The sequence below is a fragment of the Mauremys reevesii genome, linkage group 6, assembly GCF_016161935.1.
Source record: "Mauremys reevesii isolate NIE-2019 linkage group 6, ASM1616193v1, whole genome shotgun sequence".
In the NCBI taxonomy this organism is placed as follows: domain Eukaryota; kingdom Metazoa; phylum Chordata; order Testudines; family Geoemydidae; genus Mauremys; species Mauremys reevesii.
The window spans coordinates 100,394,628-100,408,181 of NC_052628.1; the positions used below are offsets into that span (position 1 = coordinate 100,394,628).

A 13,554-nucleotide genomic window follows, 5' to 3' on the forward strand; every position below is an offset into this window, starting at 1 on the left:
TCTGGTAACCAGGACTAAATAAGTAATTGCAAGATCTGGTGGAAACTTGTGACAAGAGTGCCAGAGAAGGTTTAATAATGCAATGTAGGTCATTAATCCTATCAGCCCTGCCAGATCACTCTCAGAACAAAATAGTAATATATCTGCACCAGTTCGCTGATATAGTTTATTGCTGAAATATAACTGGCAATTTATTTCAAAAATATATAACAATATTATTGGTAAAAATGAGCTATTGGACTAAAATATTCAAAAATGCCTAAGTTACTTTCAATGGGATTTAAGACCATAAGTGAGTTTAATACTTTTAAAAATTTCACTCTCAATCAATGTAATTGTCACTTTTTTTGACCAATGGGTATCTTGCCAGAAAATTTTTAAAAATTGTTTTTGTTGTTGAGCTCCAATCGTGCTCAGCTACAAGTTGCCTAGCTACTATATTTGGACTCAAACAGAAGAAAAAAGCAGAAAAAGTAACTTTACTGAAAGCAAAATGAATTTTATTGCTACTGATTTTTAGCCAGATTCTGCAGCCATTTTCACAATGAGTAACGCAAGTTGTGCCAGTGTAAGCAGTGATTACTTATACTGAATATTAACCTTCTCAAGTTTTTCAGCTGTTTTATGCAACTTAAATAAAAGCTAATTTTTGTACTGACACTATGGTTCATTCTCCCCAGTGAAGTTTGAAAGGCAATTTGAATACTGTGCTATTTGACTTGGGGTAGAAGGGAGTGATGAAATCCCATATAGTCTCTGCTTAACTTTATTGGGCTCGTGTAGATCCTGAACATGGAAACAGGAATTGCTTTTGATGTCAACAGCAATATAATATTTGAAGAGTATCTCATACTTCATGTGGGATAGTGACCACAGCACTATCAAACAGAACAAACAAGGGGCATTATTCATCCTACCTGTAACTCCGTAGACTTGATTTGGCCTGTTAACTTTTATAGTACTACTGAAATGTTATGAGATTAACATTCAATAACAAGAAAAATAATGAAAATATATTTCAGTAATTTAGATGACAGACATACTGTAAAGTCAGGTTATTCCAACTGCCATATTTTTTGTTTCTTCTCCTGTCCCTTCAGTTCTGAAAAGAGGTTAGCACCCTCCTAGCTTTTCAAGGACAAGGTGCATTTGTTTCTAGCCTTGGTAGTTTACAGGATATCAGACATAAAACCTGTCATAGTTCAATTGGACTAATGGTGCTTTTTTTGATACTGATCCAGGTCTCAATACAGTAAGTCTCAGATCTTGGACCAATGCAATTTTTTCATCCCGGAGGATGGAAAGGAAGAGGTTTTATAAAGCATGAATTGTAAAATGTGGCTCTCCATCCACATCTGATACACAATCTGATGTCTGAAATAATGTACTGTATCTTGGAAGAAAGTAAATAATGTTTTTTGAAAATGACAGAGAAAAAAAACAAATAAAATTGTCAATGAAAATATTTTCTGTATACACTGAGAATTCTTCTTTCATCCTGTTAGGATAGAGGCCAGTTACAGTAACAGTGCAAGAGTCCCCACCCCTCCAATGGAAAAGGGTTAAGAAGGAGATATTCATTATTGGAGAAATACATGCATAGAGAACCTGAACCAACAGGGCAGGTCCCATGATTATTGATTTTACTAACTGTAAAATCTAGTAATAGACTGTAATTAATGTTGGAATAGACATTCAAAGGCACAAATAGCACTTATGTCTATAATTCCTATTAAGTTCAATGGCCCTTACAGGCAGCGTCTTTGAAAACCTACTCCATTACTAATAATAAGTATGTAGACAGCACAATAAACATACACTATTCTTTACAAAATGCAGAATAAACCATGCATCCTGCAGGCACAGTGACGGCCATGATATATTCTTACAACTAATGCATGTATAACAATAAATACATGGAACAACAGGCCAAATACTGGATTAACAAGCACGCAGAAACAATGTATGTCTTGTTTTATAGGATTAGGACAACAAATATTGCATCTGTAAAATTGTCTCAGAATAGTTTGTGTTACCAAGGAAAGTATGTTAGTATAATAGATTTCAGGAAGAAAAATGAAAACATTCATAATCCACCTCAGCTTTAGAGATGGCTTTATAAGAGATCAACATATAGATTCAATAGTGATCAACATTCTCTACCTCAAGTATTCTGCACCTCATAAATCCAGAAAAAAAACAAACCCTTGGTCAAAAACACTTTGACCAAGACTTTAAAAAAAAGGTGCCTAAAATTCAGCTGCTAAGTGCTTACTAGTTGGCATGAATAAATGCCCAGTTTTCAAATGAGATGAAAATTCAGCAACACCCATTACAGTCAATGGAATCATCATATACTGACTCTGATAAGGAGGAAACTTAAGAAAGAAGCTACCTTCCTGACTTCAGTGATATGTGACTTCCTATCATATCCTAACATGACTGTTGTCTTACTTTTAGGGCATGGATCATGCTGCAGGAGATTTATCAGGCCTGTACACCCTTTTGTGGGATTATTGCAGAGTGGCATTTGGTATTTATAGGCCTTCATACAAGATTGAAGCCTGTTCTGTCATTTGTTCCTCCACTGAAGGATTTCCCAAAGTAGAACATTTTTTAAACCAGTTTAGTTAAGCAAATGGAAAAACCCTACATAGACACTCTTACTTGAACTTAAGAGTGGCTTACTTAGGTTTACCTTAGATCTGTTCCTAATCAATTTAAGCTAATTTGATAAATTCGGTCAATTAATGTGACCATACAACCTTTTGCACTAGTTTAACTACATCAATTTAGATAATTGGTGCACCTCTGCATGTACATAAATTCTTTATCCAGCTGCTACAAGAGAAATCTGAATCTGCAAATGAGTCTCTACCCCAGGCAGAATTACAAAATTATACAAGACCCCATCTTGAATACCTTATTTAGGCATACTTGCTTGAGTACAGTTGAATGAAATCAGAACCAACACTGAATAAGAACCTTAGTATGACACGCAGAAAGTAGGAAGTATTTTTGTTTACTCTTTAACTGACTAACAAAAAACTAGCCTTCGAAATCAGCAGTAAATCACAACAAACCTCTTCAAGGGAACTCACTCCCAACCTCCTCTGGACCACATACTCTCCAGAGACCAGAGCAGCACACTAGCTATCTGTCAGTATCCAGCAGAATTTAAGCTGTTGGTTTTGACCTATAAATCCTAAACAGAAATGAGGCCAATTCTCTATGCTATTTTGCCACAGGTGTGGTCAGTGGAGGCACCAGACCTGGAACTTGAATGATATAAGAGAGAGAATGTAGCTGACAGGGCATTCCCCATGAACGCCCCTCAGCTTTAGAACTCACTCCCCTGATCTGAAATAGTCCAAGTTTATTCACTTCCAGGGCATGCACGGGGCATGAGCCATTTGTTTTTCCTATCAACACCAGGGCTTTGGTAGAAGATTTGTAATATGTTTTGGCTAGTAGGTTATTTTTGGCTGTGGTGGATATGGTGATTAGTGGTTGAAGGAAAATTACAAGAGCAATTATATAGTTGCATCTCTAACTGTCAGAAAGCACCTAGAATAAGGGATAGGTGCTCCTTTCTAGTGGATGTGCATAAAGATCAAAATAAATAAAATAAACAGGCACAGTGACGGCCATGATATAAATAGCTAAATAGAACTAGGAAATAAGATGAAAAGATAAAATGCTGAGGTGACAAGAATGATTTCACCAGGGTAGGCAGTAAAAATTAACAATACAAAGTTTCATGCAGTACTTCTACTGGCAATACTGTATGTAGGATGTATGAGCTGAACACATGCACTTGTACGTGGACTCACCTACCTATGATAGAGAATTTTAAAAGCTGTGACTTATTAATTTAGCCTTTATGGTAAGCTCCATTGAGTGCATATATATGGAGGCAAAATGGGAGAATAATTTTCATTAATGTTGTCATACTGACAAACAAAAGCCTACTCAAAGTTTGAATAAAAGTTCCTTATGTATCTTGATTGTTAAACAACACGATCAACTTGACTTAAATAAATTGTTCAATAGCATGAAAAGGCTAATTATGTTGTACTAACTTCCTTTTGTCTAGTATAAAAGGAAGTTTTCTTACTTTGCCAGGCTGAGTATAATAGTCTATGAATTTTGAGATCAAAGAAGCAAACTGAATGTTTTCTAAAGTAAGAGTTTCCTTCACCAAGTTTTACACTTATTGCAGCTAAAAGAGCTGTGTGAAGGGATCAGCACTAAACCCAAAGGACAGGCAGTGCACAGCAAGAAAGAGAGCAACTCCCTCGTGCTTTTTGCAGGTCACTACCAAGGACTGTGTTAGCAGATCCACACCAGACCCTTAACAGGCAGCTCTGCTGCTACCAGTAATTAGCTTGGACAGCTCTGGCTCCAAGAGTAGCAGCAAGGCTACACCATAATGAGCTCAGCTGGGATTAGTAGGACAGGGCAGGGAACCAAGAGAGCAGAGGCATTCTGCACTGCGTATGTATCAAGGAGATCAAACAAGGATGGCTGGCTAGGTTATCCCCTCACCACCTCATTCCAAAAATGAAGCACGGCAGTGTATAAAATACAGGCTAATGAAGAGCGACATCTCGAACAGATGAGAGCCACATTAATTAACACAATCCCTAGATCATGTAATACAGTTTCTGTTAGTGCTAGCAAACTTGTAACTTGTCACTGATTTAAGAAAAAAACCTGATGTTTTTTTCCCCTTTTTGTTTCTGGTAGAAGATAATGGTTTAATCTTGGAATTTTGTAAGGAATTCCTCTGTGTGGCGCAAAGAGAAAAAGCTTCAGAAAACAAGCACGCTTCTCCGTGTATATATCATTTAAAAAGGAAACTCACTTTTCAATCAATAGCTTTTTGTGCTCCCTTTTGAAATATGCCAGCTCGTTCCAGACAGCATCAGAATCTTCTTGGCGAAGCTGGTGGGGATCTGCACGCTGGTGTTTGCTTTTAATGTTTTCAGTTCTGCTAATAAATGAAAAGATTTTTTGTTTTAAATAAACATTTATTTTAACATTTTAAAACTGACAAGAAAAAAAGGTGACGCTCTCTCTCTCTCACACACACACACACACACACACACACTTGAAATTGCTACATCAAGTGGATGTACTTCTTGTATGCTGAATTCAATTTTATTGGATAAGACTCCTAAAATCTGATGTATCAAAATTAAAGTTCCAATTAAATAGCTTCCGAAAGATAGCCTGTTGGTATGGCAGCATGCTCTGAACTGATGTGTGGCAGATCATAGTGTCTCTCTCATTCAGTCAGTCAACAGAAAGTACAAGGTGACAATGTTGTACACAGTCTCCAAGAAAGGTTATGAGCCACCAGTTCTCTAGCACTTCCTGTCAATCAATCTGTAAGTGGCACAAGTATCCAGTCTTAGAGAAAGATGATAGCCCATTCTTGTTGATAAAGCATGTGTGAGAAAGAGAGATGCTGAATTTAGGGGAAACACAGGAAAGAAAAGAAAAGAAAAGAAAAGATTTCAAAACTTCTATTTCACTTAAATGCCCTTACTGTGAATTAACGATGATGCCAGGGAGAACAATTAAATAAAACTATTCCTGCCGGAAATTCTTTTCATTCTCACTGTGTGCCAAATTCTTATCAAGGCAAGAATAACCTACAAAAGAGTGGAAGCCCCCACCATCCCTGCAGTCACTGATATCAATGGAAGTTGATTGTGCAACTGACAAGAGAATTGGACCCCATCAGCTGCCATCCAAACAGCAGGTTCTTGAGGAATCAAAGGTGCATCAGGCCTCTACCTTTTACAGAGAAACAGAAATTGCATAAGGGCTTGATTTTGAGTTGTTCCTAACACAATTTAAATGTCAGGAGTGGTTTGTGTTCCTTGCGATAACAAATAATGGTTTAATGTGTGACTTTCTTAATTTTTAACCCACTTTAAATTTCTACAGTTATATCTTGGCCATTGCCATGCCTTTACTTTATAGACACCATTTATAAACTCCATTCAGGAGGACAAGTCATGGAGCTTCATCCAGTACTCTTCTCTATAAATCAGCTGATAGGAGTTGCTATAGAAGCAATATAACTTGTAGCCAAGAATTCTAAGGTTGCACTGAAACCTGGGTATCCTGAATATGTTCCCACTCAGCCAACAGCGGGCTTCATTTATTTATTAAACAGGAAGTTGGTACTGGTGAAAGATGCTACCCTGACCACAACTGAAACCGAAGTATATCCATTGGCCATATATACAACAGTGAATGGACCATTCCTCTGACTGCCCCAGTGTACATCAAAACTGAAATTAAATTTCTTTACCTAGGGACATGAAAATAGTTCAGTGTGTGCATCCTTTCAGTCCTTGACCTCTTGTTGATTCTGTCACCAAGGTTGTCTCTTAGACACCTGTATATTAGTTACTGGGCATAGACCATCATGTCATTTCATCAGCTACCATTCAAAAGGTTTCAGTCACTGCAACCTGGACTGAATTTAAAACAGTCACCTAGAGGTTAAAAGTTCTGCATGCTATTACTAAAGAAATGAATCATCTCAATCTTAGTTTAAACAAAGCTATATAATGTCATTTATGTTTTGATCTTTCAAAGCTTCTTCCTCCCACAGAGAAAAAGTACTGAATAACTTCATAAATCTTAGAAATTTTCATCCTGATAAGTTTTTACATTTTAAATACTCTGTCTCCCTAGAAATGCTAGAGTATTGTGCAGGAGTGGGAATCTACTGAAGTGGGGTAGGGATAGATGAATTGGGGATATACCTGATGCCTGATTCTCATTTACACTAAGACCCCTTCATATCACTCTGGCACTACAAAGCAGCCTTAAAAGTGAGAGTAAATTTTATTTACACACATTTTAAGGCCTCTTTACTTGATTAGAGAGGTGTAATGGAGCCTTAGGATATGTCTACACAGCAGTGTAACCCCAGGGTTTGAACTCAGGCTCAAGCCTAACTCTCCTTCTGTCTACACACAAATAATACTAACCTAGGATTCCAGGGCCCCATGGGGTGGAGGGTCCATGCCTGAGTGAAGTCAGGACCCAGGGTTCAAGTTATATTGATCTGCAGTGTAGATGCAGCCCCACTGGACTATGCTCTGAAAGTCTGCCAAAAGTATCCCACAATCCCAAGTGTAAACTTTCTTTGTCTTCTTGACAGCCAAGTTTGGTGGATAATCAAGTTTTCCCAGAAGTCAAGTTATGCCACGGACAAAAGGCTACAGAGACCACATTTCGGGACGGCACTAGGAAGCCTGGCATATGGGAGGTTGGACTCGAGCCCACATAATGCAATGCATATGTTGGAGCTCCAGTTTGGGACCCAGATTTCAACAATCCCTAACACTCCAGGCCTAGGTTAACAAACCTTGATCTACTAACTCAAGTTCTACTAAACCTGGGCTTATACTGCAGGGCAGATAAAATCCTAGTGTCAATGAGAATCTGACCATGAATCTTTCATTAGACATTATCTGGATTAACAGGAGCAAACCAAGGCCCTGATAATGGAAAACATCCTTTTTCAGAAAAGCATTTAAGCACATGCTGAACTTTAAGCAAGTTAAGTCCCAATGAGGCCTGCTTAAAAGTTTTCCTATAACAGGGCCTAAATACTTCAGCCCTTAAAATTTCTAAAACTGAAATACTGTAATATATCAATAGTCCCAGATGTCCCTAAATTAACACACAAGATTTTAGGCTAATTTTCAGATTTTAGAATGAGAATTTTTGCCAATTATGGTGGGATTTTCAAACATTTAAAAACTTGTACTTGCCAGAGTTTTAATATTCCTCATTATTTAGTTTGATTTACAATTATAATATGATCAACAATTTGTTTTGAGAATGACCAGAAATAATATCTTTAGAGTTGTTTGGCAAAGGTGAATATTCTGCTTTTTGAGGCATATGCTGTTTTTCCCCCTTACAATAACTAAAGTCAATTCTAATATCCTTTTTTAATATTTGAATTTTTCAGTGTTTCATTGAGGAATTATTATTTGTATATTATTTAATAAATATATTTGTAAATATAGATTGTAACATAAAAAACAATTGTTCCATTATAGAAATTGAAAAACATACATTCCACAAATTAATCCCATGGGGAATTAGATAAGCATAATAAGCAACCCTATCAGACCTTTGTCCAGCAGTCAAGCTTAAAATGAGATCTTAAACAAAGTAAGTAAAGATGTCAATTCATGACATTTTACTTTTATGATTTAATCTTAAAATTTGATCATAGGATTGTATGTCATGTGTTCTGTTTTAATAAAGGATAAAGACTTGATCATCACATAACTTCATTTGAATCAAATTCACTTTCAGAACACCTATACAATAACTTCATTCAGATTTAATATTTAGGTGAAATGTTTTCAATGAGCTATGTAACTTACTTGCTATAGCCCTCTTCCCACTGCTTTAATTGCTCTTTTACTGCTCTGTAGTTGGTCTGTAACATCTGCAACCTTTCCTTGCGTTTTTCATGGGCTTTTCTTAGCTCATCATTTTCTTGGGTCTGTATAACACCAAATAGAAAAAGTAAGAGTCTGGTAAAATGTAATGGAGAGTTCCATACTGACAGCATGACTAAGCTAAAATTCCAATTGTTACACAAATTGATGACCTTAAGAAATTTAAACAGAAAGTTTGAAAATCATAGTAATTAGTTTCAAATAATTGGTTTGCTATTTCTCATGACTATTTTCAAGTAAATACGGCATCTCATCATTTTTCATGCTGCTTAAACAGTTTCAAGTATTTACTACCCAAGCTGTTAATGTTCTTCCCATAGAGGCACTGATTTAGTACACATGGAAATATATAGGCTGAAAAGGGATTTTCCCCATTGTATTTTACTCAAAAATACATTTGTTAATATTATGGGCTACTCAGCATTCATATGTTTTGTACATATATTGGGTGAAATCCTGGCCCCATTAAAGTCAATGGCAAAACTCCATTGACTTTAAGGAGGCCAGGATTTCACCCATTATATACATTTTTTCTCATATTACTTAGTCTCTGACCTATTATACAGTATTAAGCAGGAAAAGTAGGGGGAAAAATTGACCTATGCTTTAATATGACCGTGATCACGTGGGAAAACACAGTTCATTCTACAGAAGGGGGTGGGGGGGAAGGAGTATGCATTGATTTATATTCCAGGATTACATTTTTACGCACCTTAATATTGCATCCCCAATAAACATAGGTATAAATATAATACAAGAGCATTTAAGTGACTCCTTACAGAATGGAACAAATTAAATCCTACAGTGTAATACAAAATTAAACTAATAGTAATTTGTAGTAAAATTTGGTCTCAATTCTTCTGCTCTACTATGCAGTGAATTCCCAATTAATTCAATGGGATTCTGCTTGCAGAGTGACTGCAGCACCTGCCCCTTCATATCAATATCATCAAAATACATTATTAGTAGATGTGTACTGATTAAGAACAGGGAATACCTTCGGTATGAGCCAATAAATAAGAGATATTCTAGCACCTAGAGCTGTGAACAATAAAAATTAAATCTCACAATAAAACATGGCTAGTAGTATAGAGAAGTGTTAGTCTCTCCATATTTATGCTGAAACTAGCTTCCCAACAGCAGCCTGATTTTTCAATACACGTACTCAAAACGGAAACACAATCCAACTGAGACGTCAGATGCCACACTGCATCTAGGGTTAGAATTTTTCTAGGAATGTCTGATGCAAGACACACCACCCGGCTTAGAGATAGCCAGAATTCACTGTTCCCTGTTAAAACATTTTCCAGTTTAAGTGTCAAAAATATGAACAACCAAAACAGATTAACCTACAAATGTCAAAATCCTCTATAAGTACTGAAGGAGTAAAAGTGCCTTTCACTGGTTTTGAAGTTTCATGTACCAAAATACTTAAAGTTATCATATTAATACTAAAACGGTAATTAATGTACAGACTGTAGGATTCCCAAAGCCTCATTTTTCGCAGGAAACTATTAACTAAGATCCAGATTCTCTGCTGTGCCCAGGGTCTACTGGGTGCAGGGAATGGGGGAGTGTAAAGAAGCCAACTGCAGGTGCCCAATTCTCAAGCCCAGGACTATGCCAGCCCCAGACCTGAGTGCTGCTCTAATCTAGCATAGCTGGTAATAGGCCCCAACAATATATTAGCCATCTCAGAATGCCAGTACGCAATAGCAATTCGGACAACTCTTTCATGCTCCTGGCACAACCCTGCATACCAGTGCATGCGGGTGGTGTAAATAAATATCCCAGCTATACAATAGCAGAGTATTCCCGCATGGCTAGGGTAATTCTCAGATGACAAGAGCCTCCCTATTTCTAGACCCTTTATGCAGCTTTGGGGCCTTGAGAATCTGGCCCTAAAAATTTCTAAAAACATATAATAATGGCCTTGAGATGCCTTTGGCAGTGGGCTTCTGAAACAGTATGTATTTGTTATATGCATATAGCAGTCTGGTGCATATTTTGCCATGGCCTAATGCACCCTTTGCAAAGTGCACATTGTCCAATGACTCACAGCTTCATAAATTATGAATGACTCATTGCAGACTTTTGAATTCTGCATGGCCCAGAAGAGGATGGCAATAATGAGAGAATAGCAGGCATGCTGCTGCTATGGGGTCAAGTGGGAGGGGCAGGAAAGCTACATTAGGGACCTTCATTTCAGAATAGTAAACAGAAAAGAGGAAGTCAGAGTAAAAAGTCCACCTTTGTGGGGCTTGTAAGGTCCTTTGGAGTCACAGCTTACAATGCCCACTTTAGACAAACTGCAAAGCCTACAGGAATTGCTGTCATCAAGCAATTCTTCAATCGGTTTTTTTTTTAATGTGGCATAAATCTTCATTTAATCTGGAATGAACAAAGTTGAAAGAATCCTCTACCACAGAACAATAGGAATTAGAGATAAAAATACCTTTCAATCATCTTTTCTATTCCCTACCAATGCAGGATTGTTCTCTACAGTATATTTTCTAGTGCTCTGTATGCCCTTTGGATTTAAATGGGCCAAGTGATAGATAGGGTTTCCACAGCATCCACTGGGAGACTATTTCAAAGTATAATAAATCTGTCAACATTTTTCCTGATACTCAGTCTGCATTTTCCCACTTTTAATTTTATCCCATTACTCCTAGTTATACTAGTACCAACATAAGTAATTCCCCTTCTAATAGTTGTACAGTTACAGTCCCCCCTGAAGGCCTAATTCTGCCACTCTTACTCAGGTTGAGTAGTTTAGTTACTCCACAAGCAGTCCCATTGCTTACGGTACTCAGCAGTGTGAGTAAGAATGGCAAAATCAGGCATTTAATCTTTCTTCATAAATCAGTTCTTACTGATTATTTGTGCAGCTCTTCACAACTCCAATTTGTCATTATCTTCTGGTAATGAAGTGCCAAGAAGTGACAATATTTCAGATACAGTCACCCCCACAGGCATATAGAGTGAGATTTTTACTTTTCCAGTTCTTGTGCATATACAGCCCAAAATTGCTTTTGGCCTTTTTTGCTGCCTTATCAGACTTCAAGCTTAATTCCTGTCTCCTATCACCCCACAGTTTCTTTCAGCATAATACCAATGATTAATAAAAAAAATATTTTGCACTGCTACATCATATTCCATATGAGGATCTCACAGTACATTTGTGAATTAAGCTTCTGAACAACTCATTAAACATACAGATTAAGTAACTTGCCTGAGGTCAAACAGGGAGTCTGTGACACAGCCAAGAACAGAGCCCAGATCTCCTCCTGATTTCCAAGCAAGTGCCTTAATCATAAGAGCATCCCTCCTCCCTTCTCCACAGTACCTTTCATTTTTCCAAGTTACATCTCATTTTATCACCTTCTGCCCACATTTCTAGCCGGAACACCATGTCCCTTTGTATTATTTCTTTGTTCTAACAGATGTCTATAATACCTATGAATTAATGTACTCTACATATGTCATTACCATGTTGCTCTCCCCATCAGATCATTACTGTAGATGTTAAATAAGAGTGAACCTAATAATTTTCCTATGCAAGCAGACTGAAATGAATTTTGAGACTCAGATTATAAAATTCGTTACTAAGATCCAAATATATAATATCTACTGTTTCCTTCTTCCACTATCTTGGGCAGAAGAAAAGAGTTTGAATTCCCTTTTCCATCTTGAGAACTGCGCGTGCACACGCACACACACACACACACACACACACACCATTTTAAGTGTTGACAAGGCCTAAGATATGGTTCTGGTGGCATCCTCAGGCAAACTTGCATCCTTATCTCCAAGCAATCAATATTTAGTCTAAAAAATTAACAGAAATTGTCATGTTCTCTGTATGTGTGTATATATATCCTCACTATATGTTCCATTCTATGCATCCGATGAAGTGGGCTGTAGCCCACGAAAGCTTATGCTCAAATAAATTTGTTAGTCTCTAAGGTGCCACAAGCGCTCCTGTTCTTTTTGCGGATACAGACTAACACAGCTGCTACTCTGAAACCAGTCTAAAAACTGGTGATACTGTACCTCTAAGAGAGGGGAATGTCACTACCTTCCTCAGATATGTTCAGGAGGAAGAGCAAAAACTATGTTTCTTTAATGGTAACTTCTTTGTTGGATGGCTGCTAGGATGCTGGAATCTATTCCTACAAAGGTGTTCAAGTACAACAGTCATGAGAGCAATACATGTACCCAGATAGAAAGCAATGTGCCATGCCCATAAGCGGACATGGTTTTGTTATACACTTTCACGGCTCAATGCAAGACATGACAAATAGCACAAGTGGAAATATACAGAAGTCAGAAGACTTCTATTTAAGGTCCCAGAACTCTGAGTACCAATACTGTTGGGCCCGTGCCAGAACAACAAGCATGACTGGGGTTTTGCCTAATCATATTTTTCTGACCATCAGTGTAACTGGTGAAAAAGAAAATAAACAACAATGCATTTGTGACCGAGTTTCTGTTTATCCCTGCTCTGGAGATCTACCAACAGATAACACTATCTCCTGAACGGAGACTACTTGTACTGGTCCTGTAGTATCTGACTTATAATCGTCTTCTACAACATTTTCTTTGCCAGCCACAGGGAGGGGAAAAGAATGCGTTCACTGAGCCAAACACCAATCCCCTAGGGTCCCTGCCTTCTGACAGAGTATATGTGAGGGAATGTCTCCCTGCCTGTTGGTTTACACTCACTGTTCACTCCCTTTTTCAGATCATTATGAAATATATCAGCACTTGAGGCATGCTGCTGTTAGCCTTTTGCCATCATGAAAACTGACCATTTATTCGCCAATTTCTGATCAATGACAATTCCTTGCTTCTCAATCCATTGGATACTTAGTTTCTTCAGCAGTGGCTTGTGGGACTCTCTCAGAGGCCTTTTAAATGCCCAGATGAATTTCAACTGGTTCCATCTTACCAAATATTTATATTGGCCAGTTCAAATAATTACAATATATTAGTGAGATTTGATTTCCCTTTGAAGAAACAGTGTTGGTTGGTTAGACCC

The 13,554-nt window shown here is 37.5% G+C and overlaps 1 protein-coding gene across 11 annotated transcripts in view; it reads right to left on the reverse strand.

Moving 5' to 3' along the window:
* The window catches only part of CNTLN (centlein), a 275,778-nt gene that overhangs the window by 126,910 nt on the left and 135,314 nt on the right, over positions 1 to 13,554 (reverse strand). For 9 of the 11 annotated variants that reach the window (XM_039544616.1, XM_039544618.1, XM_039544621.1 and 6 more), the window contains 2 exons: positions 8,433 to 8,554; positions 4,868 to 4,996 (listed from right to left, as the gene is read on the reverse strand). In XM_039544616.1, the coding sequence (XP_039400550.1) occupies positions 4,868 to 4,996; positions 8,433 to 8,554 (251 nt within the window). The remainder of the gene's footprint in view (positions 1 to 4,867; positions 4,997 to 8,432; positions 8,555 to 13,554) is intronic. The other 2 variants (XM_039544614.1, XM_039544620.1) reach the window with 1 other exon arrangement.